This window comes from Ochotona curzoniae, unplaced genomic scaffold (genome assembly GCF_017591425.1).
Source record: "Ochotona curzoniae isolate NIBS_2020 unplaced genomic scaffold, NIBS_Ocur_1.0 contig_2457, whole genome shotgun sequence".
Classification (NCBI taxonomy): Eukaryota; Metazoa; Chordata; class Mammalia; order Lagomorpha; family Ochotonidae; genus Ochotona; species Ochotona curzoniae.
Window position 1 is genome coordinate 528844 of NW_024465464.1, and position 27938 is coordinate 556781.

Consider the following 27938-nt stretch of genomic DNA (forward strand, 5'->3'; position numbering starts at 1 on the left):
TCACGAGCCGGGGGTCACGCGCCGGGGGTCACGTGGGGACTGCAGAGCGCATGCGCCCGGCCCTGGGAAGGCGGTGCGGCGGCCGGCAGAAGGCGGGATTTCTGCCTGCTGCCTCTCTTCCCATTGGCTGACGGTGGGCAGAAGGCGGGACTTCCGCATGCTTCCTCTCTTTCTACTGGTCGAGACGGCTGCTTGGGGGCGGCACCGGGGGCGTCCCGGGCAGGAATCGGAAGCCGGTGCAGTGCGTAAAGGCCGACGAGCGCTGCTCCCGGTGCTCTTGGTCCGCGCAGCTGCTACCCGTGGGTGCCGGCCCGGTCTCGCGCTCGCCATGGCTCTCAGCGACGCCGACGTGCAGAAGCAGGTGAGGCTCGGGGTGGCGGGTCGGGCCCCGCGTCCGGGCGTGCCGCAGTGCAGCCGTGAGGGAGGCCTGGGGAGCCCGAGCTCTGCCCCGCGCGGCCCGTGCTCGTCCTGGGCTCCGCGCGGTGCGGCGTCTGCCCCGGCGCGGCTCGTCGGCTCTGGGTGGTGGCATTTGGCCTGCGTGGTCGACGCGGGCAAATGAGGGGGAGGTCGTGAGGCCGCGTTCGTTCGCACCAAAGGGTGTAATTACTACTGTCGTTTTGTTCTCGAACGTGCGCCGCCTTGGGGCTCCTGGGTGTCGGGAGAGTTGCAGTGTGGCCGGGTGGGTGTCGGGAGAGTTGCAGTGTGGCCGGGTGGGTGTCGGGAGAGTTGCAGTGTGGCCGGGTGGGTGTCGGGAGTGTTGCAGTGTGGCCGGGTGGGTGTCGAGAGAGTTGCAGTGTGGCCGGGTGGGTGTCGGGAGTGTTGCAGTGTGGCCGGGTGGGTGTCGGGAGTGTTGCAGTGTGGCCGGGTGGGTGTCGAGAGAGTTGCAGTGTGGCCGGGTGGGTGTCGGGAGTGTTGCAGTGTGGCCGGGTGGGTGTCGGGAGTGTTGCAGTGTGGCCGGGTGGGTGTCGGGAGTGTTGCAGTGTGGCCGGGTGGGTGTCGAGAGAGTTGCAGTGTGGCCGGGTGGGTGTCGGGAGTGTTGCAGTGTGGCCGGGTGGGTGTCGGGAGAGTTGCAGTGTGGCCGGGTGGGTGTCGGGAGAGTTGCAGTGTGGCCGGGTGGGTGTCGGGAGTGTTGCAGTGTGGCCGGGTGGGTGTCGGGAGAGTTGCAGCGTGGCCGGGTGGGTGTCGGGAGTGTTGCAGTGTGGCCGGGTGGGTGTCGGGAGAGTTGCAGTGTGGCCGGGTGGGTGTCGGGAGAGTTGCAGTGTGGCCGCCTCCGTGGGCAGTGTGGCCGGGTGGGTGGAGAGGTACTTTGCGGCTGTCTGGCGTCCGTGCTCGCCGGGCCCCGTGGCCACAGCTTGACAGAGAAGGTTCGTTTCAGGATGCACTTAATAAGCATGTAGTTTAGGGAAACTAATCCCACTCATTTTTGAAGTGCTAGGGGAAACGCTGTGACTTGAAGCAACGTCAGCCGCCTTACGCATTTGCTCCCGAGCCATAAAAAGGGTTTTCGCTGGATGTTGCCATGAGAATGTCTTTCCGTTTTGTTCCTAACCCAGTGATGGCCCCAACGAGTGAGCAAGGCATTTCCTCATTATTCACAAAGGGGAAATGGAAATTAAAGAATATATGTATTTTTTTTAGGGAGAATTATAAAAAGTCTGACCGTGTTCTTGGGGCGAATGCGGCTTTGGGAGCTCCGTGGGGCCTTCTGCGTGTTGGGCAGCGGAAGAGTGGGCTGCCTTCCACGCCGCTGCAGCGGGCGCCGTCCTGAGGCTGTCGCTCGGACTGTCCCTGCTCGGACTGTCCCTTGGTTCCCGTGCCTGGGGAAGGCTTGCTGATGACACAGTGCAGGGTACAGGCAGTGCTGTGCGGTCCTGGGAACCCAAAGAGACTGCTCCCAGAGCATGCAGCAGTGAGGGACTCCTGGCTCCCGACCACTCCCGCCTCTGCACTCCATTGTTCACCTTGCCTCCCCAGGGACTAGGCCAGGCACGTAGTAGGTGCTTAATTCATCCAGGTTTGTGTGACTTCATCTCCAGTGGGGTAAAACACATGAAGGAATCTTCAGGGAGTTAATGGGTTAGCAAGAAGAAAATATTGTTGGAAAATGGAATTTTTTTCTTCTTTTCCTGCCTTTGGGGTCGAGTTAAATATCCTGAAGGGCCTGATTGACAGTAAACAGGCTGCTGGGGCCTGCTAGGTGAGGTCAGCGTGTTTGACCCTGGGCTGTGCCAGTTCCAGGCAGATAACACAGGTTTTCACCTCCACAGGCCAGACCCGCCTTGTAGCAGTTATAAATACCACTTTTGATTACTGTGCTTACACTGCTTTAAAGATCCCAGACTAGAGGCTTCAGGCTGTGTTAGGGACAGCGGCGGCCAGCATGCTGGGGGATTTGCTCTTCCAGGGAGAACATCTTCCCTCTCCCGCACGTGCAGCTCCGGAGCCCATCCCCACTTACTTCAGGGCCTGCCTGAGATTGTACAGGCTGTGTCCATATGGTAGGCTCTGATGGTCATCGTTTTTTGCCATTTTAGAGTAGATTGGCTACTAGGGTTTATGATTAAAAAAAAAAAAAAGACCTCTAAAACCACTCCATATTTCTTCTGCAAGACTTTGAAGCCACAAATTTGTGTTTTTGTTTTTTAAGGATTTGTTTATGTGAAAAGTAGTAACAGATATTGTGTGGGTTTTTTTTTTTTAAGATTTATTTATTTTTATTGCCAAATCAGATGTATAGAGAGTGGAGACAGAGAGAAAAATCTTCTGTCTGCTGGTTCACTCCCCAAGTGACTACAATGGCCAGAACTGAACCAATCTGAAGCCAGGAACCAGGAGCTTCTTTTGAGTCTCCCACACAGGTGCAGGGTCCCAAGACTTTGGGCCATCTTCAGCTGCTTTCCCAGGCCACAGGCTGGATGGGAAGCAGGACCGCCGGGATGTGAGCCAGCGCCCGTGTGGGAACCCGGTGCTTGCAAGGTGAAGGGTTAGCCATTGAGTGAGAGTCTTTCCATCCACAGTTCTCGCTCCATATGACAGTGTCTGGAGCTGGATTGAGCTGAAGCCAAGGAACCAGGAGCTTCATCTGTTTCTGGTGCAGTGGGTCACCTCCAGATGCCTTGCCTGGCACAGGCGCAGGAGCTGGATTGGACGCAGCAGGAAAGCAGGAATGTGGCATGCCAGTGTCTGCAGCAACCTGTTCTGAGGTCCTTGGCTCTGACTCACTCTGTGTGTCGGATTGGTGGCATTTCAGACCCGGTGTGACGGCTCAGTTGGCTAATCCTCCCCCTTCAAGTGCCAGGAATCCCATGTCCTGGCTGCCCGGCTTCCCATCCTGCTCCCTGCTTGTGGCCCGGGAAAGCAGTTGAGGACGGCCCAAAGCCTTGGGATCCTTCCCCTCCGTGGGAGACCTGGAAGAAGCTGCTGGCTCCTGGCTTCAGATTGGCTCAGCTTGAGCTCTGAGCAAACCAGCAGATGGAAGTCATCTTCTCTTTCTCTCCCCATCTCCGTAAGTCTGATCTGTCTTTGCAATAAAAAGTAATGAATCCTTTTGTTATGTATACTTTAGTCTGTTTGCATAGCAAGCCTGCAGAAACAGCGCAGACGACATGAATACAGGCGCGACCGCTGGGACAGCTCAGTGCAGTAGTGAATGATGGAACTACTGAATGCTCACAAGGCTGCAGACAGCATTTAGTTGCTGTCAACAAGCAATTTACTCATTTTTTTTTAAAGATTTATTATTTTTATTATTATTTTTTTTTAATTGGAAAGGCGGATATACAGAGAGGAGAGACAGAGAGGAAGATCTTCCGTCCGATGATTCACTCCCCAAGTGAGCGCAACGGGCCGATACTATGCCGATCCGAAGCCAGGAGCCTCTTCCGGGTCTCCCATGCGGGTGCAGGCTCCCAAAGCTTTGGGCCGTCCTCGACTGCTTTCCCGGGCCACAGGCAGGGAGCTGGAAGGGAAGCGGGGCTGCCAGGATTAGAACCGGCGCCCATATGGGATCCCGGGCGTGCAAGGCGAGGACCTTTAACCACTTGCGCCACCGCGCCGGGCCCAATTTACTCATTTTTAAAATATCAGAACACTGGCATTTTCCAGAAAAAAATGAACACATTTATTTATAATTGTTATAAAGTTGAACTGCTGAAACTTGCTCACTGAGACTTTTGACTTCCATAAATGCTTTGTTTCCGCATTTATATTAAAAAGCCACATACAAATGAAAGCAGAAAAACTGCCAGCACGTGCCTTCTGTCCGCTGTTTTTCACCCACAGTCATATACTTAGGTGCCTTTTGATTCCATAGGAAAAAATACCTGACGTTCAGAACTACCAGTAACAGGAAGATTAGAAAAAAAAACATTGAGATGTTTCCTATCATAGTAGAGTCTTTTTATTTATGTATGTATGTATTTTTATTACGAAGTCAGATAGACAGAGAGGAAGATCTTCCGTCCGATGATTCACTCCCCAAGTAACCACAACGGCTGGAGCTGAGCCAATCCGGAGCCAGGGACCAGGAACTTCCTCTAGGTCTCCCACACAGGTGCAGGGTCCCAAGGCTTTGGGCTGCCCTCGACTGCTTTCCCAGGCCACAAGCAGGGAGCTGGATGGGAAGCAGGCCACTGGGATTAGAACCAGTGCCCATATGGGAACCTGGTGCGTGCAAGGCGAGGACTTTAGCCACTAGGCCATCGCACCAGGACCCATCATAATACATTCTTAAGCATGTCGTCCACATGTGCGGCATGCCAGCTGGATGTCTGGGCATAATTGTTACATGTGCAACATGGTAGCACACAGCTTGGTGTCTTCAAAAAGGCCAGCTGGATAGGCCCCACTCACCTCCTGCAAAGCACCAGCTGCACTCTGGAAGCATAGATCTGTTTTGGGATCCTGAACTGTTTTGGAGTTTGTGGACTAATAATTTCCGGAGGAGCCCCAGTGCCAGGCCGTAACAGAGAGGTGTCTTAACCCCTCCTGCAGAGGGCGCAGTCTCTCGAGCGGCTTTGTAGCCAGTTACTTCCTGGGTGCTTTTCCTCCAGTTGAATTGCGGGCAATCGGCTGTGTGTGAGCCACGATGTAAGTTCTTCCTCGCTCACCAACCCCTTCTCAGCTGTGGCTGGAGCTCAGCGGGCGAGAGGCACAGCAGTGGCTGCAAAAATCAAAATCAAAGAATTTTTTTTTGAAGATTTATTTATTTTTATTAGAATGTCAGACATACAGAGAGGAAGATCTTCTGTCTGATGATTCACTCCCCAATTAGACTGCAATGGCTGGAACTGTGCCAATCCAAAGCCAGAAGCCAGGAACTTCCTCCAGGTCTCCCACGCAGGTGCAGGGTCCCAAGGCTTTGGGCCATCCTCGGCTGCTTTCCCAGGCCACAACGAGCTGGATGAGAAGAGGAGCTGCCAGGATTAGAACCGGTGGCCACATGGGATCCTGTGCATTCCAGGCGAGGACTTTGACCACTATGCTATTGCGCTGGGCCCAAAATAAATGAATCTTTAAAAAAAAAAAAAAAGTGGGGGGGGCCAACGGCATGGCCTAGCGGCTGGAGTCCTCGCCTTGAACGTGCTGGAATCCCATATGGGCACTGGTTCTAATCCCAGCAGCTCCACTTCCCATCCAGCTCCCTGCTTGTGGCCTGGGAAAGCAGTCGAGGATGGCCCAAAGCCTTGGGACCCTGCACCCGCGTGGGAGACCTAGAGGAAGAAGTTCCTGGTCCCTGGCTTTGGGTCGGCGCAACACCGGCCTTTGCGGTCACTTGGGGAGTGAATCATCGGATGGAAGATCTTCCTCTCTGTCTCTCCTCCTCTCCTCTCTGTGTATCTGGCTTTGTAATAAAAATAAATAAATCTTTGGAAAAGGAAAAAAAAAAAAGCAGGGGGCCCCAATATTTAAGCCATTATCTGCTGCTTTCCACTGTGCACATGAGCCGGAATTGGTCAAAAAGAAGCTGGGAATTTTCCTGAACCAGCAGTGGGCACCCATGCCACAGCTCACCCACTCCACCGTGGCCGCTTAGGAAGGATCTGTCATGGCAAAGTAGAGTAGGAGATTGGAGCAGGAAGGGTACTTGGCAGCTGTTTGGACAAGTCTGCTGATAAATGATGGACAGTGACCAGAGAGTAGTGGGATTCTGTGTTTATTTATTTTTATTGGAAAGGCGGATATACAGAGAGGAGGAGAGACAGAGAGGAAGATCTTCTGTCCGATGGTTCACTCTCCAAGTGAGCGCGACGGCCGCAGCTGAGCCAATCCCAAGTCAGGAGCCAGGAGCTTCTTCCAAGTTTCCCACACAGGTGCAGGGTCCCAAGGCTTTGCGCTATCCTTGACTGCTCTCCCAGGCCACAAGCAGGGAGCTGAATGGGAAGCAGGCCATTATGGGATCCTGTGCATGCAAGGTGAGGATTTAGCCACTGAGCCATCGCACCAGGCGCTGAGAGCAGTGTTTCTGAAGAGCGCTGTGTACAAATTAAAGAATGATTAGAAAAAAAGAATTGACGGGCCAGGATTGTGGTATAGGACGTAAAGCTGCCGCCTGCGATGCCCGCATTCCATGGTTGTGCCAGTTCGCGTCCTGACGACTCCACTTCTGATTCGACTCCTTGGTAATGTGCCTAGCAAAGGAACAGAAGATGGTCCCAAGTGGGCCCTTGCACCCACGTTAGGAGACCCGGGAGAAGCTCCTGGCGTGGGTTTAGCTCAGCCCTGGCCGAGGCAGCCATTTAGGGAATGAGCAGCAGGTGAAAGATCTCTCAGCCGCCCTCCCCTCCCGCTGCATGCGTGTCCCCAGTCTTTCAAGTAAGCTTTTTGGAAAGAGGAAGAACTGATAAGACTTGGTGCAAATTGAGGAAGAAGGTGTGTGTGAGCCAGAGTCAGAGTGAGGGCTGATAAGCAGTTAAATCTGTCTGTGTTGGGCTCGGGTTAGTGTAAGTGGGACAGCCAGAAAACTGGGAGGCAGCGGAGGAGGCAATGGTGCTTGGACACAGGAAACTGGGGAGGGAGTTGTAGAAGGGAGGAGATGGTTGAAGAAGGGGGAAGTTGGCCGTCCCACGAGCTTACGCTGGAAGGTCGGGTCAGGCTGGTGCGGGGAGCTGATGGTGACAGGGCGCCCCGTGGGAGAGCAGCTGGGCCCCGCTGGGGCTCTGGCCTGGCCCGGCCCTGCCTGTTGCAGGCAGCTGGCCCGCTCCGTTCCTGCCTCAAGCCCCCCTTTCCTCTCCTTTCACGTTTTAAATAAAATTACATCTATATCAAGATTCGAGGGCAAAGAGACTGTCACTTTGAGAGGGCATTCATTGTGTGTGGGATTATGACCGGTTTGTTATTAAGTGTTGTGTGTTGTCAGTGGGCCGCAACAAGTTAAGTATCTGTGTGACACAACTCTTGCAGATACAGGTTCATACTCAGCGCAGGAGCCGCAGGCTTTCCGTAAATGATTGCTTGTTGAAGCATATTTTCTGCTGTTGAATTGAACAATAAAGAACTCTTTTCCTTGCAGATTAAGCATATGATGGCTTTCATCGAGCAAGAAGCCAATGAGAAAGCAGAAGAAATCGATGCGAAGGTGAGAGCATCTCCTACTGGTCTGCTTTAGGGCAGTGTTGCTGGTGAAGTTGAACACCGCCTTGCGCAGAACGGCTCACGTGTCTGATTCCTTATAGTTAAAAGTCAGTTTTCCTTTCAAATTGTTACCACTAACAATCTCAGTAAGTGTCCTGAGATTTTATGGTAAGCATAGAAAATTAGTGAGTGGGTTGATTTTTTTTTTTTTTTTTTTTTTTTACTACCAGTCAGCATTAGCCATCTTTGGTTAATTTTACTGTAGTCTTCTGTTTTTTGCTTTTTTAATTTGTGTTTATTGCCAGAAAAGTAATTGTAATAATTGCACCTGTGTCCTGTATGAGAGTAGGTGAGTTCAGTAGCTCGCTTCGCTCCGAGCTCCGGCTTCCTGCCAGTGTGAAGCCTGGGGGGCGTGGGGACAGCTGCGGTCACTGGAATCCTGCTCTCCTCATGGGAGAGCTGAGTCTCCGACTCCGGGGTTCAGCTTTGGCTTCGCAACCCCATCATGTGCGAAATGAACCAGTGAGTGGGGGTTGGCATTCCTGTGCTGTTTTCCTCTCTGCCTTCTGCCTCTCAGATTGAAATGGGTAGAATTATTTTTACTGGAAAGGTAGATATACATAGAGGAGGAGAGACAGAGAGGAAGATCTTCCATCCGATGATTCACTCCCCAAGTGACCACAGCAGCCAGTGCTGTGCTGATCCACAGCCAGGAGCCAGGAGCTTCCTCCAGGCCTCCCACGCGGGTGCAGGGTCCCAAGGCTTTGGGCTGTCCTCAACTGCTTTCCCAGGCCACGAGCAGGGAGCTGGATGGGAAGTGGAGCTGCTGGGATTAGAACTGGTGTCCATATGGGATCTTGTCGCATTCAAGGTGAGGACTTAAGCCATTAGGCCACTGCGCTGGGCCCGAATTTTGTTTTTCTAAGCTATCTTTTTTCTTTTTTTTATTTCTTTTTTTGGCAATTTTTACATGGTTAATTAGGGTAAAAAGGTTCAAGGGTTACAGGAAAGTGGGTAAGACTATTAGTTCCATATTGTTTCCTTCATGTATCTGAGGTAAAGGGGGATATTGAGGGAGAAGCCCCACCCAGTTCCCACCCACCCCAGGTCCTGGATGTAGGACATGTTCTGAGGGTCTTGCTCAAGTGGTTTTGACAGTTCACCAGTTATGAATCACTGCCAGTCTCACCACTCCAAGCACGATGAGGTCGCTGAAGAATCCACTGATTGACATAGTCCATCTTAGAGTCTCCGTTTGCCCAGTTTTTCACTCCCAACATATAGCTGAGGTGGTTGATTGACTTGTTCTGTCCTCTGTCTTTTCTTGGTTAGGGTTCTATCTTTATTTGAAAGGCAGAGACAGGAGAAGATCTTCGGTCCCAGCATGATGACTTCTTTTTTTGGCTGTCAAAGTGTTTTTTTGTTGTTGTTTTGTTTTTTTATTTTTTAATTTTAATGATCATTACATAGTTAATTAGGGCACAAAGGGTCAAGGGCTACAGAAAGTATATAAGACCATTGTTTCCACATTCTTTTTTTTTTCCTGTATCTGGGGAAAACAGAGATAAAGGGAGAAGTCCCACCCAGCCTCATACCCCATCCCCGGGTTTCCAGCGTGGGGCATGCTCCGAGGGCACTGCTCAAGTGGTTTCGATAGTTCAGCTGTTCTGAACTGCTGCCAGTCTCGCCATTCCAAGCACGATGAAATCTCTTCAGAATCCACTGGCTGACACAGTCCACCTTAGAGTGTCCACTTGCCCAGATTTTCACTGCCAGCACTTGGCTGGGGTACTTGATCAATTTGTTCTGTCCTCTGTTGTGGTACAAGTGTCCTGAGAGGCCCCAATGTAATGCCATATCCTCCATGTGCACCTGGAGATGCTGTCCACTGCTCCGTCTGAGCCACTGAGGAGGCCCAGCTCTGACACATCCACTCCACGGTCAGACCATGGAGCCTCTTCATGGTTGGGGTTCTGAATCCGGCAGTTCGACTGGGGGGATCCCCAAAGAAACTCCTTCTGAAGTGATCCCAGACCAAATTCTTGTGTGTGCTCGCTAGCACAGGGTCCAGCACAGACTTGCCCCACTTAGCCTGTGCACATGCTGGTGGGTGCAGTTGCTGGGTCCGTTCTGTTCCTAGTCGTGTCTCCTACGCAAACCAATGGGTGTTGGAGCCCAGCCCAATCCTGCCCACCACACACTTGGTCATGCAAGCCAGTAGGAGCTGCAGCCTAGTTGGAGTGACTCCCAATAAGCCTCACCAGGCCTAGCTCCTGCCCTGGTTCCCATGCTTGCCAGTATGTACGGCACACTGGTCCGGTCTGTCCCACTTCCCATTCAGCTCACATAATTGTCAATGGGCAGTGAAACCTAGTTCAGCCCAACCAGCCCCACTATCCAGCCCACGACCTGCTGACAGGTGCCATTCTCTGTCTAGCCATGCCTGCCCCTAGTCCTGGTTTTCACACTCACCAGACAGAATGGCAACCCAGGAGGGAGGTGCCCACTGTTACCTTGCTAGGCCCACTCCCACATGATGCACTCTCCAAGTGGTTCTGCAGTTTGGCTTGACCGAATTAGCCCCCCGTGCTAGCATTTGCTGGCTCACCAGCACGATGACTTAATGGCTAAATCCTCACCTTGCAAGCGCCAGCATCTCATGTGTGCCAGTTCATGTCCTGGCTGCTCTGCTTCTCCAGCTCCCCATTTATGGCCTGGTAAAGCAGTGCAGTAGGCCCAAAGCCTTGGGGATCTCCTGCCTCCTGGCTTCAGCTCAGTTCCAGCCACTGTGGCACTTGCGTGGTGAACCAGCAGATGGAAGATCTTTCTGTCTCCTCACTGCTTGTCTTATGTGTCTTTAAACTTTATTTAAAAAAAAAAAAAAAAAAAAGGCTCAGCGTGATGGCCTAGTGGCTAAAGGCCTCACCTTGCACACACGGGGATCCCGGGATCCCGTTTAGGTGCAACTTCATGTCCCAACTGCTCCACTTCCCATCTGACTTCCTGCTTGTGGCCCGGGAAAGCAGTCAAGGATGGTGCAAAGCCTTGGGACCCTGCACTTGCATGGGAGACCCGGAAGAGGCTCCTGGCTTCAAATCAGCTCAGCTCTGGCTATTGCGACCACTTGGGGAGTGAACCAAAGATCCTTCTCTCTGTCTCTCCTTCTCTCTGTAATTCTGACTTTCCAATAAAGTAAATGAATAAATTAATTTTTAAAGAAATCTTTAAAAAGATTTTCCCTCCACTGGCACTCTCCCCAAATGGCCATGATGGCAGGAACTGGGTATGCTGTGTGGGTGCAGGGTGACGCTCTGTTGCTGTCCCAGGCATCAAGGATCTGAATCAGGTGGAGCAGGGTGCTGTGGGGCAGTAGTCTAAGCCACCTGTGGCCCTGGCTCCCATATGACTGCCAGTTCCTGTCCTGCTTCTGTTCTGATCCAGCTCTCTGCCTATGGCCTGGAAAGCATAGGAGAATGGCTCAAGTCCTTGCCTGGCACTCAATGGCCCAACAGCCAGAGCTGAACTAATCCAGAGTCAGGAGCTTCCTGCAGATTTCCCACATGGATGCGGGGATCCAAGGACTTGAGCTCTGCCCTTGCTGTCCAGGCCATAAGCAGGAAGCTGGATAGAAATGGAACAGCCTGGACATGAACCACCGCCACCCACATGGCAGTGCCAGCATCTCAGATAGACGCTTAAGCTTCTCTGCCACAATGCAGAGTAACTAGGAGAGAGGCTGATTGGTCTTGTATCTGCTGGTCTGTTTCTAGCAGCAGCCAGCGCTGGATCAGGCTGAAACCAGGAGCCCCGAGATCCACTGGGCTCCTACATGGTAAGGGGCCCAAGAGCTTAAGTCATCATCTAGTGCTTCCTAGGACTTGGAGCCTTTGGGGAGTGAGCCTGGGGACTAGGGCGTTATCTCCATCTCCACCTGTCACAGTGAACGGCCTGCTGCTGTCCTGGTGGGATGCACTCCTGCGGCACAGTGGGTTAAGCTACCGCTTCAATGCCTGTGCCCAGTGTTAGAGGCTGTGAGAGCTCTGCCTGCCATGCCTCCACCTGCCTCTTGCTTGTGCCTCCTGGGAGGCAACAGATGGTGGCACAGGTGCGTGGGCCCCTGCCACCTGCATAGGTGACCCTGATGGAGTTCTGGGCTTCTGACGTCAACATGGCCCAGCCTGGGTGAGGCAGACTTTTGCGGATGAGCTCCAAAGACAGAAGATCTCCATCATTCTTCAAATAGATGAAAATAAACTTTTTAAGGGCTAAAATCAGTACCTGTAACATTGGCATCCGTATGGGTACCAGTCTGAATCCTGGCTGCACCACTTTCCATCCGGCTTCCTGCTAGTGTGCCTGGAAAAGCAGTAGAATGTGGCCATGCACTTAGAATGTGGCTTAGGCACCCGCACTCCCAAGTTAGACTCGCATGAATCGCTGGGCTGCTGCCTCCTGCCTGGTCCAGCCCTGGGCATTGGTGCCCTTTGCAGAGTGAAGCAAAGGAGACAAGTTTTTTAAAAGGGGAAAGAAGATAAACTTTTATTTTTTTATTTAGTTGATCAGGCTGGAAAGGATCAAGGATTGGGGAAGTGAGACCATGATTTCCAGGTTTTCCTTTGCTTCCTCCTGTATCTGGGGAAAGGAGATAAGGGGAGAAGCCACACCTGGCCTCCCAACCACCTCAGTACCCAGGGAACGGCCGCCCAGTGGCATCCCAGGGTCCCTGATGTGGAGCATGCCCCGAGAGTTCTGCTTAAGTGGTTTTGATAGTTCTGAAATGCTGTTGATATCGCCAGTCCAAGGATAAGGAAATCCTTCCAAGGTCCATCGGCCGGCAGTCTACCATTCGCCCAGATGTTTGCTGTCAGCGCTTGGCTGGGCTACTTTGTTCCGCCCTCCTTCCTCTGCCCTGGTCTCTGCAGGCCCCAGGGCATTGCTGATTGCTCCATGTGCATGTGCCATGCCATCCACAGCTCCATCTTAGCCGCTGTGGAGGCCCGGCTCTGACACGCGCAGATCCTGCAGTTCTCCCCATGATCTCTGAATCCAGAGGTTTATTTGGGGTGTATTTGCCAGTACGGGGTCTGGCTCAGTCCATCACCCACATCCACCTACAGACACACTGGTAGTTGCAGTTGTTGGGTCATTTCTGTCGCCAGCCCCACCTCTTAACGCAAACCAGTGGATGCTGTGGCCCAGCACACTACACACTCAGCCCACACGTATACCAGCAGGGGCTGTAGCCTAGTCGGGGCAACCCCGGCAATCCCACTCGGCCTGCCCCCGACCAGTATGTACAACAGATTGGCCCAGGCTGTCCCACATCCCATTCTGCTCTCATATACACCAGTGGGCGTTGGAACCTTGTTCAACCCAACCAGCCCACACTCATGCCAGCAGGTGCTACCACCTCTCTAGCCAGACCCGCTCCCAGCCTTGGTTCTCATGGTCATGGGTGGGAGCTGCATCTCATCAGCGAGGTGTCCGGTCCCCCTCCTGGGCCTACTTCCAGTCCCAGATGTGGCACTCTGCAGGTGGTTCTGCAGTCTACCTTTGCAAGGATATGCAACCAGTCCCAGCACTTGCAGGTGATGCTGCAACAAAGCCCAACCAAGCCCACACCTACTCTCACCCGTGCATGTCGGTCAGTCCAGCCTGGCTGCTCCATTACCCAGCTTGCATGCAGACCAACAGGGTGTGTAGCCCTGCCCAGCTTGTTCGTCCCCAAGTCCCAGTTCTCATGCTCACCAGTGGAAACAGTGGCCCAGCTGTGATGTCTGTGCTGCCCCCATCTCCCTCCCCCTGGGACTCCCCTGGACTGGTAGGTGCTGCAGCCTAGCCCTGCCCAGCCAGCCCCCAGTCCTGGCCCTAATGTGAACTGGCTGATGTTGTGGTCCAAACTGGCCTATCCTGCATTCCATCCTGGTTCTCAGATCTGCCAATGGTTGTTATGAACTGGCTTAGAAAATAAAAGATTTAAAGTTTCCAACAGTTTTTCACTAATGAAACTATTAACCTATATTTATGTAACTTTTGTGATTATCTGTTGAAAGGCAGAATTACTCACGTAGACTAGGTCAGGGAAAAGCCAGGCTGGGCTGATTGTTCCTACTGGTGCAAACTACAATTAGAGTGGGTGAGGGTTGTTTGGGCTTAGCCACAGCATCAGCTGGCAGAAGCTGGCACTGGCGGCTAATTCTGTCCAGTTAAACTGCAGAAGCAACTGGAGAGTGCATGATCTGGGAGTGGGAGAGGCCTGGGAGGGAAATAGTGGGCTCCTCCGTCTTGGGTTACCACTCCCACGGGAGGGCACGAAACTAGGACAGGGGCTGGGGTGGCTAGACAGACACCCAACAACGTCCGTGAGGGCTGGATGGTTGAGCTGGTTGGATGGAACTAGGTTCTAATACCCATTGACATGTATGAGACCTGAATGGGATGTGGGACAGACTGGACTAGTCTGCTACACGTACTGGCAAACCAGAGTAGGGGGCGGGCCTGGTGGGCGTTATTGTGGGTCGCTCTGACTAGGCTGCAGCTCCCACTGGTTTATGTGAGGGCCAAGTATGTGCTGGGAAGAACCAGGCTGGACTGCAACACCCGTTGGATCCAGTGGAAGTCAGGGTTGGAAACAACCAACCCAGCAATTGCAACCACCAGCTGATCAGGGCAGTGGACTGTGCCAGGCCCTGTACTTGCGAGTATAATATAGATTCTGAACTGGGTTCACCTCAGGCGAAGTTTATTTGCGGATCCCCCCAATCGAACTGCTGGACTCAGAACCTAACCAAGAAAAGACAGAGGACAGAACAAGTCAATCAACAACCTCAGCTATATCTTGCCAGTGAAAAACTGGGCAAACAGAGACTCTAAGATGGACTGTGGCAATAAGTGGATTCTTCAATGACCTCATTGTGCTTAGAGTGGTGAAACTGGCAGTGATTCATAACTGCTAAACTATCAAAACCACTTGAGCAAGTATCTCAGAGCATGCCCCACATCCAGGACTTGGGGTGGGTGGGCTTCTCCCTCAATATACCCCTTTACCTCAGATACGTGAAGGAAACTATAGAAATAATAGTCTTGGGCCTGGTGGCGTGGCCTAGCGGCTAAAGTCCTCACCTTGAATGTGCCGGGATCCCATATGGGCACAGTTCTAATCCCAGCAGCTCCACTTCCCATTCAGCTCCCTGCTTGTGGCCTGGGGAAGCAGTTGAGGATGGCCCAACCCTGCACCCGTGTGGGAGACTTGGAAGAGGCTCCTGGCTCCTGGCCTCGGATTGGTGCAGCACGAGCCGTTGTGGCCACTTGGGGAGGGAATCATCGGATGGAAGATCTTCCTGTCTGTCTCTCCTCCTCTCTGTATATCTGTCTTTGTAATAAAAAAAAAAAAAAAAACCTTTAAAAAAAATAAAAAGAAATAATAGTCTTATCCATTTTCCTGTAGTCCTTGTACCTGTTTACCATAATTAAGTATGTAAAGATTGTCAAAAATATAATAGAAGAGGGGGAAAAAATTTAAAAATTTTAAAAATAGGGGCCCGGCGCGGTGGCGCAAGTGGTTAAGTCCTCGCCTTGCACGCCCGGGATCCCATATGGGCGCCGGTTCTAATCCCGGCAGCCCCGCTTCCCTTCCAGCTCCCTGCCTGTGGCCTGGGAAAGCAGTCGAGGATGGCCCAAAGCTTTGGGACCCTGCACCCGCGTGGGAGACCCGGAAGAGGCTCCTGGCTTCGGATCGGCATAGCATCGGCCATTGCGCTCACTTGGGGAGTGAATCATCGGACGGAAGATCTTCCTCTCTGTCTCTCCTCTCTGTATATCCGCCTTTCCAATAAAAAATAATAAAAATAAATCTTTAAAAAAAAAAAAAAATTTTTAAAATAAAACTAGAAAAATTTTAACATTTCTGACAGTTTTTCGCTAATGAAACTATTAACCTATATTTATGTAACTTTTGTGATTATGTGTTGAAAAGCAGAATTAGGGAGAAAAGGGAGGGTGGGAGACAGATAATGGATCCCAAATGGCCATAGCGGCTGCAGCTAGACAGCTCCGAGGCCAGGCGCTCTGGGACTCCCGCGTGGTTGCGCGGGCTCAAGCCCTTGGACCGACCCGGGCGGCTCTCTGAGGCGCATTAGTCAGGAGCTAGGCTGATTGGAAGTGGAACAGCTGGGACTCAATCCCACGTCTTTATGGAAGATCAACACTGCAAGTGGAGGCCACAGTGCGATCCCAAATTGGTATGATGTTTAAAAGACTGCTAGATCGATCTCATTTATTCAACTTATGAAAATACCATTTGTCCTCCTTTGTAAAATAGGGATTAAAACTGCGGTTAGTGGGCCCAGTGCAGTGTCCTAGCGACTAAAGTCCTCACCTTGAATGTGCCGGGATCCCATAAACTTTGCAATAAAAATAAATAAATCTTTCTTTTTTTTAAGATTTTTTTTTTTATTGGAAAGGCAGATATACAGAGAGGAGGAGCTTTGGGACCCTGCACCTAACGTTTGAGAGGCAGCTCCCAACTGCTGCTTCACTCTCCAACTGTCAGCAACAGCCCGAGTTGGGACAGGACAAGCTGACAGCTGGGACCTCCAGCGCAGGTGTGCCATGTCAGGACTGCCACCTCTCAGAGCTGCCCTGCAGCCTTGGCTGTTACGGACACACCTTAACCACTAGGCTACCTGCAGCTGCCTTGGAAGATGAGTCATACAGTCCTGATTTTTATATGTAGTAAATAAACTAGCTTAAAGCAACATTGCCTCTCCAAGATCCAGTATAATGAGTTCGTACTGTTTCATTCTCTCCTAGGCAGAAGAGGAGTTTAACATTGAGAAAGGTCGTCTTGTGCAAACGCAGAGACTGAAGATTATGGAATACTATGAGAAGAAGGAAAAGCAGATTGAGCAGCAGAAGAAAATGTAAGTAGGTCCTGGTTGCAATACTAACTTAAAAAAAAAATGCTTTCAGGGGCCAAGCACGATAGCCTGATGGCTAAAGTCCTCACCTTGAATGCACTGGGATCCCACATGGACACCGGTTCTAATCCCGGTGGCCCCACTTCCCATCCAGCTCCCTGCTTGTGGCCTGGGAAAGCAGTCGAGGACGGCCCAAAGCCTTGGGACCCTGCACCCGTGTGGGAGACCTGGAAGAAGCTCCTGGTTTCGGACTGGCATAGCATCGACCATTGCGCTCACTTGGGGAGTGAGTTAATGGATGGAAGATCTTCCTCTCTGTCTCTCCTCTCTCTGTATATCTGACTTTCCAATAAAAAAAAAAAAAAAAGGCTTTAAGGAGACAACACCCTGGCATAGCTGGTTACGCCTCTGCTGGCAGTCCAGCAGTGCCAGCATCCCATATTGAAGTGCTCCACTTTCAGTCCAGCCGCCTGCGAACGGGCCTCGAAAGCAGAGGAAGATGGCCAGAATCCTTGGTCACAGCATCGACAAGGAGGACCTGGATGAAACTCCTGGCTCTGGTTTCAGGCTGTCCTAGCTCTGGCCACGGCCTCCATTAGAAGAGTGAGCCAGGGGATGGAAGATCTCTGTCCTTCCTGTAACTCTACCTGCCTTTCCAATCAAATAATATTTGAAAAAGAAAAAAAAGAAGCTTGTCAGCGGCGGAGAGGCAGGTGCTGTGGTACAGCTGGAGCTCGGGACACGTACATCCTATGCTAGAGGGCCCGGGGTTGAGTCCCACCTCGCCCTGCAGTCCGATTCCCTTCCGAGACATCTGACATGCAGCAGAGGATGGCTCCAGCTCATGGTCCCTGCAGCCTGCGTCGGGGACCTAGCTGGAGTTCTAGGCTCCTGGTTTTGGCCTCGCTCAGCTGCAGCCTCTGGGGAGTAGACCAGATTGAAGGATGGTCTGTCACCCCCTCTGCGATCCTGCCGTTAATGTGGGCCCGAGGTCGGGGCAGCGCAGTGAGGCAGGAGGAGCGGGCAGAGGCCTTGGAGGGTGCCACTTCAGGACGTGTCACTGCTCTGACGCAGGCGGGCTGTGTGCAGTTCCTTTCTAGGAATGGAAGCCATGCTGGCTTACTGAATGATTACATTGTAATAACTGATGTGAAATTGCTTCTTTGCCACCTGATAATCACAAGTTAATAATTTCTGTTGCTTTAAAAATCAGGTGGTAGAAACCATGGGCTGTATCTCCCTGCCTTTCTGTCTGCCCGTAGAAGTGTTTGTTGCTTGTGTGGTCCTTGGCGCGACGCCTGCTTGTCTGCAGGTTGTCACACTGACGTCACCTCTCTGTGCCTTTTGCAGTCAGATGTCCAACCTGATGAACCAGGCGAGGCTGAAAGTCCTCAGAGCAAGAGATGACCTCATCACGGTGAGTAACAGCAACCTCTGTGGACTACAGTTAGAAAATGCCTGCTACAGAGCCAGTTAACATTAATTACAAGTTAGGAATTTGAGAAAGACGACATGATTCAGCACGCCATGACATTTATTTATTTTTATTACAAAGTCAGATATACGGAGAGGAAGATCTTCCATCTATTGATTCACTCCCCAAGTGAGCGCAATGGCCAGTGCTATGCCGATCTGAAGCCAGGATCCAGGAACTTCTTCCGGGTCTCCCACACTGGTGCAGGGTCCCAAAGGCTTTGGGCCATCCTCAACTGCTTCCCCAGGCCACAAGCAGGGAGCTGGAAGGGAAGTGGGGCCACCGGGATAGAACCGGCACCCATATGGGATCCCGGTGCGTTCAAGGCTAGAACCTTAGCCGCTAGGTCACGCCGCCGGCCCCGACATTAGGTTTTATAAGCAATGCAGACGAGAGTAGGCCAAGGCTTGTCTGTGAGGACCTTCCAGCCTGAAGAGCAGCGGGTCCCCGAGGGTGAAGGGCAGACTGCCCGCTGCGGGGAGGAGGTAGGACGAGTGAACAGGGAGGCGTGGGGTAAAGGTTGAAGAACTTCTCCTTGGGCTGCACTCCCCTTCCCAGCTACGTCACCCTTGGCCTCTCGGAGGGCCTGGCTCCACTTCAGCTCCAGCTTCCTGCTCACACACATTTGGAGAGGGTGCTGGGGATGGCTCAGGTAGCTGGGTCTGTCCCGCTCATAGAGGAGGCCCAGCTTGAGTTCCAGGCTGTTGGAAGATGTCTGCGGTTTCCCTGTTTAATTCAAATAATTTTATAGCTTAGTTGAAACATTAATTAAGAAAACGAATAATTAGGGGAGATTCTGTGGTTTACGGGTTATGCTGTCACTTGGGATACTCACATCCCATGTCAGAGTGCTGGTTCAAATCCCGGCTCTTACTCTTCCAACCCAGTCCCTTGCCAATGCAGTTGGGGAGCGGCTGACAGTGGCCTGTATACCTAGCCCCCATCACCTCTGTGGGAGGCCTGTATGGAGTTCCTGGCTCTTGGCTTTGACCTTGCCTAGTCCCAGTTGTTGTATCTGGGGAGTGAACCAGTAGATGGAATAGTTTTCTGGAAAATATAAAAGAATAGAAGATAGGACCAAAGGAATGAGTATGTCGGTTAAATTTAGCAGGAAGAGATTACACCAAACTTTTGAACATTGCTTTTTTTTTTTTTTTTTCATTTAAATTTTATATTTTATGTTTACATAGTTGAGAGGGGTGGGCCCCAGGTTAGAGTGGGGATGGTCAGGCATGGAGGAGCTAAGACGAATGTTTCAATTTTGTTCTTCTGTGTACATAGGGGAGGAGGGGGAGAGAGCTACTTCTTGCTTTCAAACTGCATCATCACTCACTGGTGAACCTCAGAGTGCGGCAGACCAGGCTGGGCAGCGCTACAGCACCTGGCAGCCTGCATGTAAGCTGGGTTGGGGGAGAGCCAGGCTGGGCTAGGAGACTGTATCCGCTGCTACGTGCACGAACCAGAGTAAGTGCAGGCTGGTTGGGCTTTGCCGCATCATTAGCTGACAAGTGCCAGGACTGGGGGCAGGTCCTGACAGGCTAGGTCACAGTAGCACCTGGAAAGTGCAAGGTCCAGGGCTGGGAGTGGGCCTTGTTAGGGCAACTGTGGGCACCCCTCTAATGGGCTGCAGTTCCCACTGGTAAACATGGGAACCATGCTGGGGACAGGCCTGGCTGGACACGTGGTAACACCCACCAGCATACGTGTGGGCTAGATAATGTAATTGGTCAGGCTGAGCTAGGCTGCAGATTCCTTTGGTGTGAGCCGAATGGGACTCAGGACAGACCAGACTAGTCTGCTGCACATACCAGCATGCGCAGGAACCAGGGCCGGAGTTACTGGGGGTCAGTCCGTCTGGGCTGCAGCTCCCCCTGGTGTGCAGAAGGGCCAAGTGTGTGGTGGGCAGAGTTAGACTGGGCCACAGCATCTGTTGTTTTGTGTATGAGAGGGGACTAGGGCGAAAACCGACCATATGACTGCAGTGCATGTGTAGGCTGGTGGAGGCGACGGACTGAGCTGGACCCCGCACTAGCTTACATACAGAGTCAGCTGTGGAGTCACCTCAGATGAGGTCTGTTTGAGGACACCCCCCTCAAACTGGACAGCTAGGTCAAAGCTCCTGACCCTGGGGAAATCGCAGGATCTGTGGTCTGACGGTGGGGCATGTGTTGGAACTGGGCCTTGACAGTTGCTGAAGCCTGTGCCGTGGATAGCACGCCCAGATGCACTTGGGGGACGTGACAGCTCATTGAGGCCTGCAGAGGACATCTAGTGCCAAATTGGAAGCTTTCCCAGCCAGGCATTGACAGCAAGCATCTGGGTCAGTGCACTGTTTTCAGCCAGTGGACCTTGAAGCAGTGAAAGCAACAGTGTCTCAGAACTATCAAAACCACTTGAGCAGAACCCTCAGAGCATGCGCCACATCAGGGATCCTGGGATGCCACCCGCAGGTGCCGATGCTGGGAGTGGCCGTCTTCTCTCCCCGCTCCCCTACCCCCTCCCCCAGATACAGAAAGAAAGAAAATTGGAAGCAGTGGTCTCATCCGCTTTGCCCCATGCCTTGATGCTTCCCACGCTGATCAGCGGTCCACATGGGCATCCTTCTCAGCTGTGCTAAACATCATCAGAAAGAAAATACTTTTTAAAAAAAAAGATTTATTTATTTTATTGGAAAGGCAGATATACAGAGAGGAGGAGAGACAGAGAGGAAGATCTTCCGTCCAATGATTCACTCCCCAAATGAGCACAACAGCCGATGCTATGCCAGTCCGAAGCCGGGACCCAGAAACTTCTTCCAGGTCTCCCACACGGGTGCAGGGTCCTAAGGCTTTGGGCCGTCCTCCACTGCTTTCCCAGGCCACAAGCAGGGAGGTGGATGGGAAGTGGAGCTGCTGGGATTAGAACTGGCGCCCATATGGGATCCCGGCACGTTCAGGGTGAGGACTTTAGCCACTAGGCCACCGTGCTTGGCCCAAGAAAATATATTTTTATAAGAAAAAAATAGGATCATCTTGAATGACCATCTGAAAAGTTTGTTTTTTCACAGCTGTGTCATACAGATCGTTTCATGTCAGTTTTTTTAATTTCTCAGCTTGCTAGACGGAGTAACTAAGGTGCTAGGTTTTTAGTTTAAGAGTACATTTTAAAAAAATATTTATTCACTTATTTTTATCTACTTAAAAGACAGAGTAACAGAGGAACAAAAAAAATGAGAAATCTTTGACCCACTGGTTCATTCCCCATCTGGCTGAGACGGCCTAGGCTAGGCCTGCCCGAGGCCGAGAGCCAGGACTCCATCCCGCCCCGTGGGCAGCAAGGTCCTGCACTGCAGCCGCCGTCTCTTGCCAACAAGGGCTCATTAGCAAGCAGCTCTATTGGAAGCGGGAAGCCAGGGCCTGAATTGACACACAATACACAGTGTCTGGCCCATGCTGTATCTCACACACACACACACTCGGGAGGGGCTGCCTGCCCCGCCTCCTTCAGCACACACCCCAGGCACACTATGACAGAAGACGGGGGACCAGCACCGTCTTCCCAGGGAGCTCTGGCCTGCCTGCCCCGACGGGTAGCTCACTTTTCCCCCACTGCTTGTAGGATCTTCTGAATGAAGCAAAGCAGAGACTTGGCAAGGTGGTGAAAGATACAACGAGGTACCAGGTGCTGCTCGATGGATTGGTCCTCCAGGTACCCAGTGGGAATCCTCCCGCTTTCAACCTCCCGAAGCTAACTGCAATGTTAGAACTTGGCGTAGAGGTCGGGGAGTGCTTTCTGCATCACAGCTGCTCTGAGCGTCGTTCTTTACCGCCGAGCCTGGGGTTGATGCTCACTGTGAGTTCATGCTCACTGGTGTTCACCCTGTCGGTGTCGGAGACTTCCAGGGGGTTTTGTTTCTGCCCCCATGTTTCTCTGCTCTCTGACACCAGGATCCTCCTTCCTAAGGGAAGGGGTAAACACACATTCTGCCCAGGGGAACTTCCCGGGGGGTTGCTCTGCCTGACTTTATAGTTTATATTGTCTAATAACTACATCTGTCATGTATCTCAGGGTTTGTATCAGTTGTTGGAGCCCCGAATGATTGTTCGCTGCAGGAAACAAGATTTTCCTCTGGTAAAGGTAAGGACGTCCTTTGTTATGATGCTGTGTGTGCCTGTCTGTTCCAGTATAGGAGGTACTGTTTCAGTCACTTGGCTTTTAAGATTCTGACATGCGTGTCAGTTCTGACTGAGGCTCCAGCTCCCTGCTCATGCACCTGGGAAAGCAGTGGAGGAAGACACCCCGGGTTTGGAGCATCTGCCATGCGCAGTGCGAGGGCTGGGTGGAGTTTCAGGTTCCTGGCCCGCCCTGGCTGTTGTGGTTAAATGGAAGCAAGCCAGCTGATAGACTTCTCTCGGTCTCTGCCTTGCAAATACAATAAAATGCAACTCTAACACTACACACTTAAGAAGAGAACCAGGGGCCAGGGTGCCAGTCCAGCCCTGGGGTTCCTGGCTGCTCCGTCCCCCATGACAGCCTCCCGGGAGGCAGAAGGTGATGGCTCAAGCAGCTGTGCCCCTGACGCCCATGTGGGAGACAGAAACAGCCTTCCCAGCTCCTAGCTCAGCTCTTGTGGGCGTTCCAGGGGTAAACTGACAGATGTAAGATCTTGTTTTGTCACTTGGCCATTCAGGTATGTACTTGCACGCACACACACCTTACCTGGCCTTGTGAGGTGGCCTTCGCTCGGTGTGCACTTAGCAAAATCCAGGCTGACTAGCATTCCACTGTGTCGACTGTGAGTGGGCACTGGGTTTCTCCTCTCGCCTCCCCATTGCTTGCAGTGCTGCTGTGCGCTGTGTCCCCCCACCCCCCATTGTGTTGCTCGCAGAAGTCTCTCCCTTCTTTCCCCCCCAGGACAGCTTCCCTGCTTTAGCCCGTCATGCTCAATGACGGTAGCACTTCACTGCCCGCCAGCCACGCGGCTGTGCTGGGAGCATCTTTGCCCGCATCCCTTCTTGATGAAGGAGTGTCTGCCCCTTGGCTCCTGTACAACCTCTCCCTGTGTTCCTTTGGCAGGCTGCCGTGCAGAAGGCGATTCCTATGTACAAAATCGCCACCAAAAAAGACGTGGACGTGCAGATCGATCAGGAAGCATACCTGCCGGAGGACATGTAAGGAGGCTCCCGGCTCCCGGGGGGGTGGCTGGGGCCTGGGAGGCAGCGCCCCCGTGGGCTGCCGGCAGCTCGGGCAGTGGCGGGGTGCGCTGGGCCTCTGTTGCACAGGCGTTCCCTCCAGTAGAGTCCTGGCCACAGGGTGGGGTGCGGTGGGACCCCTCACAGCTGTGCTGTTCCCCAGTTACGGTGCGGTGAGTCTGAATTCTAGCTTGCAGTCACTCCGGTCATCCTGTGGACGTGGCACTGCTACACCCAGAACCCACAGTGGGCGCATCTCGCTGCATCAGATACTAGGGGAGATAAACCCTGTCTGTGTGTCCTTGGAGCCACGATGAGCATGTCTGCATGACAGCTGGGCTCCTTAAAGATAGCAGGGGCTGACTGCAAGAAAATGGCACATTTATGGGTCTAGCACCCCGAATCTGCTGGGTGCCTGTTGGGGTAGACATTAGGGTCCCCGACAGGGGAGAGTGGAGTCATGCCTCCACTGGCGTGTCCCATGTCGGGCTGACGCGAGGTGAGCCCTGGGCAGCTGAGCGGAAGGAGCAGCAGTGTCGGGCTGGGCGGCCCGGGGTGGCTGCTGCCCTGGCCTTTCGTCTGCATCCGAAATGAAGTGACGCGAAAGCACTTCCTAAACCAGGCCGGCCGACGGCCTGGGCAGTGCTCTGTCACATTTGGGTTTGAATCTGTGCATTTCAGAGTGTAGAAAAGTAATACCATATGTACACTGCCTGTCCTGATGCAGTCCCGGCCGCACCCCGTACCCCAGTCTGCGAATCCCTCTACAGGGAAATGGGCACTTTGTGCTGTGACCGGGTCAGGGTTGCTTGCTGCTACTGGGAGCGCCTAGAGGCTAGGCCTGTTTGGGGAGCTGTGTGGACTCGCTTCTGTTGTGTTCTGAGAGCTTTTGAAGTTCACGATCGCAGCTCAGGATTGTGGACTTGCCATTAAAACGGTGGGCATTTTGAAGTAGCAGATCAGGACAGGGCCGTGTTCCTCCCATCGGTTCCCTCTCAGAGGCACGCAGCCAGCAGGGACAGGCCAAGCCGAAGCTGGAGGCCCAGAACGCACGCGCGGCGGGACCTCAGTGCTTAACCTGGGCTTGCTCTGCAGGGTGTGCGTCCATAGGCAGCTGCTTTGGGGGTGGAACTGGACTTGAACTCGGGCACTCTGGCGTGACAGCCAGCATGCCATGCGTTCTCTTCTGCACCGGGCCAAGTGCCCGTCAGTGCCGCTTGTTCCTCGGGATGAGATGGCACGTGTGCCAAGCCCTGGCCCTCACGTCTGCCGAGCAGTGGCACTTCCCTCTTGCGCAACATGGACAGTGTCTCATCAGACGCCTTCAGGAAAGCTTGATCATTTCACAGAAACCCCCCAAAAACAAGGAAATGGGATGGGGACAGGTAGAGGGTTCTTTTCCAAAGAAACTTTGCAAACTTTTTTTTTTTTTTTTTAAATAATGATTGCATAGTTATTCGGGGTGGGAAGGAATGAGGTTTACAGGAAATTGGGTGAACTCATTGCTTCTCTCACTCTGCCTTTCAAAGTGACCTTCAGGAAAAAGGGAAAAAATGTCCCATGAGGACCCTGTCTCTTCAGTAGATCCCTCCTTGCTCCCGAGGCAGAGTCCTGCCCTTTGTAGTTTGCTGGGTGCTGGAAGCAGAACTGGACGCTGCGGCCACTTGGGATTGTGGGCCTGAATGCTTGAGATCTTTGCTAATTTGGGGGATTAAACTTTTGTAAGTGATTCACTTTTATGGAAAAGGCAGATTTACAGAGAGAAGAAGAGACAGAGAAAAGACTTGCTGGTTCACTCCCCAAATATCTGCAGCGGCTTGAACTGATCTGATCTGAAGCCTGGAGTTTGTTTTGGGTCTTCCACCACGCGGGTGCAGGGTCCCAAGGCTCTGGGCCGTCCTCCACAGCTTTCCCAGGCTACTGCAGGGAGCTGGATGGGAAGCAGAGCAGCCGGGACGTGAACTGGCGTCCATGTGGGATCCTAGACTTGGAGATGGAGGATTAGCCAGTTGAGCCACTGTACTGGTCCCTGGCCATTTGGTTTCACACCCCACTGCAGGTGCTAAAGCTGCCTCCTGCAGGGGAGTCAAAGTCAGCACGCGAGTATGTTTGTCTTCCTTCAGTCTCTGAATGTCTCTCTCTCTCTGGTGTTCCTTGTAGAGCTGGTGGAGTTGAGATCTATAACGGCGATCGTAAAATAAAGGTTTCCAACACCCTGGAAAGCCGGCTGGACCTCATAGCCCAGCAGGTGAGTGGGCCGCTTCCTGTCCCTCGGGAGCCGTGTGGGGGCACAGAGTCCTGGCATGTGGGGTTGGTCACTCGTGCTTCGACGGGGGTGTTTTGCGTGGGAGGCCCCCGGCTGGATGGTGTACCGTGCGTGTGCTTCTGCAGACACAGGTGCTGGCGGCAGTGCTTCCTCTGCTGGAAGGACAGGAACTCTGTGGATGGGTGCACGGGAATGATCCCGAGGCAGGTGCTGGCCCGTTGCACAGATGAGCTCTTGGAAGCAAGCTGGGGGAAACTCAGTTGCTTTGAAATTCTGTGCAGCTTCAGCAGCGGTGATCTGGTATGGCTGCTGAGTTCCTCCCCAACACTCCAAGTGGAATTTCCTGCTTGTGGAAGAGGCAGATTTACAGAACGATCTTCCATCTGCTGGTTCATTCCCTAAATGGCCACAGTAGCCAAGCTGAGGCGATCCGAAGCCTCCAGGAGCCAGGAGCCTCCTCCGGATCTCCCATGAGTGTGCAGGGTCAGGGCTTTGGGCTGTCCCCAACTGCAGGGAGCAGTTGGAAAGTGGAGCAGCCAGCGCATGAACTGGCACCTATGTGTCATCCTGGCACTCGCAGGGGGAGTATTAGTCAATTGAGCCATTGTGCCAGGCCCAGTACTTAAAACTCAAGTCCTTGACCTTCAGTGTCACCTTGGTAACCTGAACCTTGAGACAGGCCACGTGAGCATTAAGTACGGGGTAGCCACAGGTGGCTGCTGGCTTCCTCAGTGGAGGGCGCAGCTTTAGCGGTTTGGGTAATGGTTTAGCAGTTGCCACAACAAGTACTTCAGCCCAGAGTTGCGCTGTTAAGTTGTGTGTGTGGTCATTGCTGACACACGGGACACTCGGTCCAAGTGGGTTCAGAGAGGGACAAGGAGGCAGCATGGTCTGGGGTCATACTGCTCCTCCCTGCGTCCCAGCATCACGGGCCCGGAAGGGGGTGGCCCGAGCTGTACACTCTTCTTTTGTCCCTTTTTCTGAAAAAGATTGAGTTATTTCTTTGCTTAAAAGGTGGAGCTACAGAGAGGTAGAAATCTCTGTGGTTCCCTCCCCATAGAGTCCAAACCAGCCCAGGCTCAGCCCCTTGGGCCACGTGCTGCTCGGTTGGAAGGAAGTGCCTGGGGTAGGAAGCCAGTGCAGGGGGCACGGGCACTGAGGTGAGGCGGGGTCCTCTGCGCCCTAGCGCCGGCCCCTCTCTCTCGGCTGGGGTGGTGAGCTGCCCCGGGTGGCTGCGGCACGTCAGCTCAGTGCAGCCAGGACTCACCGTGTCACTGTTCCCTTACAGATGATGCCGGAGGTACGGGGAGCTTTGTTTGGTGCGAATGCCAACAGGAAGTTTATGGACTAAGGCTTTGGGAGGTGCAGTACGCCCTCTGTTCCATGACTGCGATGCACAAGTTTCTGGTATTTGAAGAAACAAGATTATCCACGTAGCTTCCTCTTCGCTGTTTTAATGTTCTGTATTTATCGGTCAGTAGGTACTATTGTGTCACTAACGCTTTCAAGCTCATTGTTAACCAGTGGGCGAGATTAAGGTCAGGTCATCAAGAACCTGCCTGTCCGTCCCACAGAGGCTGCACCTTCTGTTGCTGCTGTGCCCCGTGAGAGGGCGCAGGCGTGGGCTGCTGCTCCCCCCGGTCTCGTGGCACAAGTGCTGTGTGTGAGGTGCCCGGCTGTTTGTGTCTCAGTGTGTGCATCTTTCTAGAAATAGTGGCTTCATCCACTTGCACCTGTTTACCCTCCTACCAGCTATAGTGATTTCAAGTCTAAGCCATGAGTACGCTATATTTATTAAAACGAAAGGTTTCTGTGGAAGACACTAAACAGGCGTGAGAGTGGAGTTCTTCCTGAAGTCCGGAAAAGCTGTCCCTTCCAGACCCCTGCGCGATCCACAGCAGTCGGCAGAACTGGAGCCCCTTGTCCCCACCCAGTCCCCTGGTCCCCCAGAGTCACCACACGTCCCCCACGGGCAGGGCTGGTGACATGCGCTGGCGCAGTCGTGCAGCTGTGTTGAGCAAACTGGCTTTATTAGTTTTAGAAGCACAAGAAAAGTAACTTGGAGGGCGGATGCTTTGTGCTGGAAACCCTCCCCCAAGGGCCATCCTTCCCCCCTCACTCCGGGGCTCATTCTCTCCAGGTGACGGCTGAGTGCTGCCAGTCTTGCAGGTGGCACAGGGCAGAGCTGGAGCATGGCCTGAGCATCCCGAGAGCCTGAGGCCACCAAGGCTGGTAGTGCAGCACCCTCTTTCCCGTCAGCCCGAGGTTTGATTGAGGTGGGCACGAAGCTCCTGGGAAAGGCAGGTTCCTTAGGGCTCGGTCCCATTTGTGTGATGTCATTGTGAGCAGTCATTTGGGGGAAGGAAGTGACATAGGGGAGCAGCAGCTCTGGGGTGTCTCTCGTGCCGAGCAGGCTGCCCACCTTCCCGCAGGCGGCCCATTGAGTCTGTCCCGGTGACTGTGCCCCGTCCTGGATGTGACAGGTCCTTACTGTGGGTGCTGTGCTCCCCTTGACCTGATCCATCAGTCAGTGCGAG

At 53.0% G+C, this 27938-nt stretch overlaps 1 protein-coding gene across 2 annotated transcripts; it reads left to right on the forward strand.

The window, feature by feature from the left end:
• Positions 1–208: 208 nt before the first annotated feature.
• ATP6V1E1 (ATPase H+ transporting V1 subunit E1) lies at positions 209–27228 on the forward strand. Of its 2 annotated transcripts, XM_040974559.1 has the most exons (9): positions 222–361; positions 7511–7576; positions 16384–16493; positions 17841–17907; positions 21562–21651; positions 22012–22080; positions 23020–23114; positions 25296–25383; positions 26690–27228. In XM_040974559.1, exons 1-9 carry the CDS (start codon positions 329–331, stop codon positions 26750–26752), a joined length of 681 nt encoding a protein of 226 aa, XP_040830493.1. In that variant the 5' UTR covers positions 222–328; the 3' UTR covers positions 26753–27228. The 2 variants fall into 2 exon arrangements, with proteins under 2 accessions (XP_040830494.1, XP_040830493.1); XM_040974560.1 differs by lacking the exon at positions 21562–21651 and having other exon boundaries at positions 209–361.
• The last annotated feature ends 710 nt before the right edge of the window (positions 27229–27938 follow it).